Source organism: Neodiprion fabricii, chromosome 6, assembly GCF_021155785.1.
Source record: "Neodiprion fabricii isolate iyNeoFabr1 chromosome 6, iyNeoFabr1.1, whole genome shotgun sequence".
NCBI lineage: Eukaryota > Metazoa > Arthropoda > Insecta > Hymenoptera > Diprionidae > Neodiprion > Neodiprion fabricii.
Window position 1 is genome coordinate 14,230,323 of NC_060244.1, and position 6,629 is coordinate 14,236,951.

Consider the following 6,629-nt stretch of genomic DNA (forward strand, 5'->3'; position numbering starts at 1 on the left):
GATAGTGCCGGACCCTGGTGGCGGGGGACACCTCCACCATCGCCTGCAGTGATCAAAGGCCTTCAAATGATGATAATATTGATGATGATAATGATAATAATGATAATCTATAATTTTTCGGTACGATCAATGCTCATTTTATTTTTTGATGAACTTTTTTTCATTTTCTGAAATTTTTCTTCATTTTCTGGAAACTTTTTTCCATTTTCTGAAAACTTTTTTTCATTTTCTAAAAACTTTTTTTACGTGTTAATCAAATGGGAAAAAAGTTTTCGAAAATTTTTTTCTCGTTTTCTGGAAACTTTTTTTTATGTTCTGAAAATTTTTTTTCGTTTCCTGGAAACTTTTTTCCATTTTCTGAAAATTTTTCTCGTGGTAAACAAATAAATATGAATAATTGTTCAATATATTATTAATAAATAAGTGAATAATTGATGAATACATGAATTTACACGGTATTCGAATTTTAAAACTTCGATCTGCTCAATATCGTATTGCCGGCGAAACGTCTCTGCTTCATGAACTATCGCCATGGGTGTCGAACGCATATATTTACAACGGTTCTATGCCCTCAGTTCCAGCCTACGGCTAGTTCATTGCGGGGTTGCAGCACACCCTCCAACTTCTGGTGCCTGTTTGCCCAGGTATCGGTTGCATATTACCGTCTTGTCAACTCAAGATTAATTTTTCAGTACATTGGAGCTAACCTCGCATTTTTTTACTACGTATTAGGCACTGTGGGGTTGATCAACTCTTGGTAAGCCCCTCAGACGATTCTTATAATCATTGAACGTGATGTTATTTATCGTTGCAGTTTTCGCATCCTTGACACGCTTACCCACTTTAACACCGTTGTCACATTTTTGTTTCATCCTCATCCGTGATGGGGGAAAAGATGCGGCTGCTGCTATGATATCTGTACTAACCCAGAGCCGTATACCTGCACATCTATACGTTGATCAATGCGAAGAATTTCACAACATCAAATGGAAAGCCCTTATGATGCAGCACAATATCAACATGTATTTGACGCTCAGCAACATGAAGGCGTCGATATGCGAACGTTTTTAGTCGAACATTGAAAAAATAAAATGTGAACGTGGTTTACTCTCCTAGGATTTCATAAGTGGATTAATATTTTAGATGATTTAATGAAGTCCTACAACAATACCAAACATCGCACGATTCGAATAAAACTTACAGGATGTCAGCACGGAGAATGAAAAACAGCTGTATCGTGGCGTGTACAAGCCTCGGCAAATCAAACGAAGTGATCGAGCGCGGAAATTCAGTGTAGGCGATCGAGTTCGAATCAGCAAGTACAAGAATGTATTCGAAAAAGGCTATACATCCAATTGGACGACAGAAATATTCACCGTGAGTGAGGTGAAAAATACCAATCCACCCACCTACAAACTTACTGATTATCAAGATCATCCCGTCGAGGGGGGCTTCTACGAGGAAGAGCTCACCAAAGTGAAATATCCCGACGGCTACCTTGTGGAGAAAGTGTGACGCAAGCGGGGAATCTGTTCTATGTGAAGTGGTCGGGTTTTGATAATTCGCACAATAGTTGGATAAATAAAACAGACATGTAACATAATTTGTATGTATTTTCCGAATGACAATAGAAGATTTTGGATGTACAAATATTTCCACATTTTATCCCCTTTGTGCGCGCATGTACTACGAAAATAATAATAATAATAATAATAATAATAATAATAATAAGAATAATGATGACGTACGAAACGACCGAAGGCCAAGTGACGCGACAGATTACCGCGGGGGTCGCTCAAGGCTCTATACTAGGACCCGACTTTTGGAACGGGATGTACGACGGCCTGCTCAGACTGGAGCTCCCGCTTGGCGTTCGCCTGGTCGCTTACGCTGACGACGTGGCGGCAGTGATAGTCGAGTGAACTCCAGATCTGGCACAATACGCACCGAACCAGACGATGAGACGAGTCGGACAGTGGATGACTGACCACGGACTGCAACTCGCGACGGAAAAGACAGAACTGGTGCTTCTCACCAGGAGACGAATACCGACGATATTACGCATGACGGTCGGAACGGACGAGATCGAGACCAGAGGGGAAGTCAAGTACCTGGGGGTGACCCTGGATACGAAGATGACCTTCTGGCCTCACATACGACGGACGGCTCAGAAGGCGGCTGAAAGGATAGCATCCCTAAGCCGCCTGATGGTAAACACGAACGGACTTGGACCAGGGAAACGGAGACTACCGATGTCGACGGTGAACTCGATCCTCCTCTACGGTGCGGAGATCTGGGCAGACTCCCTGAAGACTGAGAAATACTGTCACGCAATGACGACGGTACAGAGACGAAGCGCGTTGAGGATCGCTTGTTCCTATCGGACGGTCTCAGCACAGGCCGTTCTGGTGGTGGCAGGCGTGATTCCCAAAGACCTTCTCGCGTTCGAGCGCAAGAGGGTCTTCGGAAGAGACGCGGACTTGACCCGACGGGACGCGGCAACGACGGAAAGAGACGCGACGATACAGACGTGGCAGAAACGGTGGACGGAAGAAACAACGGGAAACTGGACGAGACGACTCATTAAGGACCTGAGATCGTGGATCCAGAGGGGGTTTGGGGATGTGAATTTTTACGTCGACCAGCTTCTGACGGGCCATGGCTACTTCAGACGATACCTACACAACCTAAACCGAGTACGGACGCCCAACTGTACGTACTGCGGACACGAACGAGACGACGCGGAACACACGTTCTCCGAATGTGACCGCTTGACAGAACTGCGACAGAGACTGGAAACGGTCGTGGGAGGCATTACTCCCGACAACATTGTCGGGGTGATGCTCCATAGCACAGAAAGGTGGCAACTTGTTACCACCTACACAGAGACAATTCTACGACGTAAGAACGCGGACGGCTGCCTGACGTAACGTAACTGATGGACTGCCTGCACGGGACGGACGGACGGACAGACTGACAAGACACACACCGACAGAGCTCCCAGCTAGAAGTAATATCACCATAGTTCCTGGCTGGGAGCGTTGCACAGGAGGTGGCGGTTTAGTGGGTAGGCCACCCTGGAGTCCTACATCCGCGCCAGCCCGTATGACTGGCGTGAATCCGTCACTTGGATTCCGCAACTCCTCGGAACAAAAAAAAAAAAATAATAAAATAATAATAATAATAATAATAATAATAATAATAATAATAATAATAATAATAATAATAATTACCGCATGTGGCGGGGGGGTTGAACCCCTCGTTCGGGAGGTGACGACCCCGCGTACATCGAGTAAGTCAAGGGGGACTGAAGTTGGCACAGGCCCAATGGATGGCCTCCAAGGCGGCCTCAGGAGGCGGATTGAGCGTAAAAACCCGGTCCGCTCGGGAAGTGACGACCCCGGGGTTCTCTAGTAAGTCGGAGGGGACGGAAGTCGGCACAAGTCCGACGGAAGGCCCCCGAGGCGACCCCAGGGGCCGTGCTATGTTCCGGCGCGGTACGGGGAGTCGCGCCCTTGAGAGACCCGTAGCACTTAGGAACTTTTTATGAAGATGCACAAGGTTAACAACGAATTACCTTAGGTGGTAGCCCCAGCACAGGGGAAATCCACCCTGGGTTCCGATCGGATGAAAGCCCCGGTGGCCCATGGCAGCGGCACGGATTCTGAGGGCCGCAAATTGTGCAAGGACCAGGTGACAAAGACGGCAACAAATACAGCGGACACGAAAACTGAAACAGCGGACAGGACGATACTGGGACACCAACGACGAGACAGGACGGACAGCGTGTCGAGCACGGGCAGTGGAGCGAGTTGCGCTTCCGCTGTATCCACGATCGGCACGAAAACACGGATCACGGACGATATGGACCTGACGGACTTATTGTCACTGATCCACAGTACGGCGACAAGGATGGCCGAGGCAGCGACCATCCAAAAAAACATGAGTATGTCCGTCAAACTGGGCATGAAGACTATTCTCGAGGCTGCCGACGTTGCGCTTAACAGGCGCGCTGAAGCAGCCACGAAAGACCACAAGACGGACAACGAGACGACGGAGACGGACGTTGAGACTGACCAACGGACACGAAACACTCCGCGGACGAAACGGAAACGGGAGGCGACTGGAACCACTTCGAAATCCTCTCAGAAGAGGGCAACGGTTGTGGAACCGGTCGCTGACTGGCAGACAGTCACAAGGAAAAACAAGGAAAAAAAGAAACGAAAGACGCGGACGGACGAGACGAACGCGACAACGGACACGACGGCCGGGGCTGAGGGGCGCAGAGCGGCTCCCAAACACTGGGGGACGGCGGTGCTCGTCAAACCCGGGAACGACACGACGTACTCAGACATTGTCAGGAAGATACGGACCACGGTCGACCCTGCGAAGAGTCACGTTAAAGTGACGACTCTCAGGAAGACGAAGAATGGTCTGTGTCTCCTGAAGATGAAGACTGACGCCAACGGACGAGACGACTTCCGACGCGTCCTGCAGGACGCGGTCGGCGACGCAGGCAACGTCAGGACCGGGACCTCCAGGGTTCAACTGGAGATCATGGATCTTGACTGTGTCACGACCAGACACGACGTGATACAGGCACTGCGACGAGAGACGGGACGAGACGCGGACTTTGGGGTCCATATCTTCGGTCCGAACCGGGCCGAGCAGTTTATGGCCGTATGCGACCTAGAGTCGCAGGAAGCCAGAGCGCTGCTCGGCCGGGGACGGATCGGGATTGGATGGGTAGCTTGCCGCGTCCGACCACGATTGACGGTGACGAAATGCCACAAGTGCCTGGGATACGGGCACACAAAGACAAAATGTAAAAATACAGACCGGACGAAGTGCTGCAGGAAATGTGGCGAGACAGGACATTACGCCACGGACTGCAAAAACAGACCGGCCTGTCCACTGTGCGCCGAGGCGGGACACGGCGATGCGGCGCATGTCGCGGGCTCCGGGAGGTGCGCGGTGTACCGGGTTGCGCTGGAGGAGTGCAAGAAGCAGGCCGGAAGACGGACAGGATAGTTCAGGGCAACCTGAACCGTAGTAGGACAGCAGACATGCTACTACCACAGATAGCAGACGAACACGACGCCGACATTCTGATCCTGTGCGAGCCGTACAGGGTGCGACAAACGCAGAATTGGATTACGAACGAGACCAAGACAGCAGCTATCTGGGTGAGGGGCGCCGCCCTAGCCCGTATAACCGCTCGTGGCGTCGGGGACGACTACGTCTGGGCTAGGGTGGGCGCTGTCACTTACGTCAGCGTCTACCTGACCCCAAACTGCGCTGCGGCGGAGTTCCGGGCGAAGGTTGCGCTTCTCGAGGACGGACTCAGGGACCTGCCCGGGGACCTCGTGGTCGCGGGGGACCTCAACGCGAGGGCGGTCGAGTGGGGCATGACGGCAACGAACAGACGCGGACGGCTGCTGCTGGAGGTGGCCTCAAGGCTGGACCTAGTGGTGGCAAATACAGGAGACGTACCAACGTACAGACGGCCGGGATTTGGAGACTCCATCCCGGACGTAACGATGACGACGGACAGAACTCTGCCACGAATAGGGCGGTGGCGGGTGCTCGCGGGCTACACGCCAGCGATCATCAGTACATCGCCTTCGAAGTGGCAGGAGAGACAAGAACGACACGGACGAGGACCCGGCACCCCCCGCGGTGGAACGTAGACAAACTCGACATACTGAAGTTCTCGGCGTAGCTGGCGGCAGCGCCGGCCCCAACTACCGACGTCCCCCCAGAGCTGACTGGCCGGCAAAGGGCGGAAAGACTAGTGGACGAGACGGCCAAACTGACGACGCGGCTGTGCGATAGCACAATGCCAAAACGACGGTACGGACGTAACAGACCACCACAATACTGGTGGACGGACGAGATAGCCGAGCTGCGGAAGAGTTGCCTGGCAAAACGACGACGGGTTACGAGGGCTGGAGGGAGACCCGAAAGGGAAACCCTTCAGGCCGAGTACAAGACTGAACGAAAACGACTGACGTACGCCATCAGAGACAGCAAGACGCGATGCTGGAAGAAGCTCTGCGAGGAGGTGGACCGCGACCCCTGGGGTGCCGGTTACAAGATTGTGACCGGTAGGCTGGGGGCCCGGATCCCGCCAGAACTCAAGGATGCTGAAACCGCACGACGGATCGTCGACGGACTGTTCCCGACGCACCCGACGCGTACGGACGCGACGAACGACGACGAGACGGCGGCGCCCCCCGTCTTCACCGCCGAGGAGCTCGTCGGAGCGACCAAAGCGATGAAGAGGGGTAAGGCCCCAGGACCGGACGGGGTAACGGCGGAGGTTCTTCGGCTGATGGCGAGCCTGAGGCCGGAGATACTTCTCGACCTCTACAATACGTGCCTTACGACAGGGACATTCAGCGACCGGTGGAAGGTGGCGAGGTTGGTCCTTATCCCAAAGGGTGAGGGTGACCCCAGCACGCCGTGGGCCTACCGGCCGCTGAGCTTACTGGACAGGACAGGGAAACTGTACGAACAGCTTCTGCGACCACGACTGACGGACGCGATACGGGACGGCGGAGGCCTCTCTGACCAGCAGTTCGGCTTCCGGAGGGGTCGATCAACGATTGGAGCGATCCAAGAGGTGG

At 52.9% G+C, this 6,629-nt stretch overlaps 1 protein-coding gene across 1 annotated transcript; it reads left to right on the forward strand.

Moving 5' to 3' along the window:
* The first annotated feature begins 5,066 nt into the window (after positions 1-5,066).
* On the forward strand, positions 5,067-5,690 carry LOC124185014. The gene has a single exon (XM_046575300.1). The coding sequence runs from the start codon at positions 5,067-5,069 to the stop codon at positions 5,688-5,690; it is 624 nt and encodes a 207-aa protein (XP_046431256.1).
* Positions 5,691-6,629: the final 939 nt, after the last annotated feature.

What these genes read in the sequence shown, in the direction of transcription:
- LOC124185014 (XM_046575300.1), top strand. Translation starts at nt 5,067, where the DNA reads ATGCTACTACCACAGATAGCAGACGAACACGACGCCGACATTCTGATC.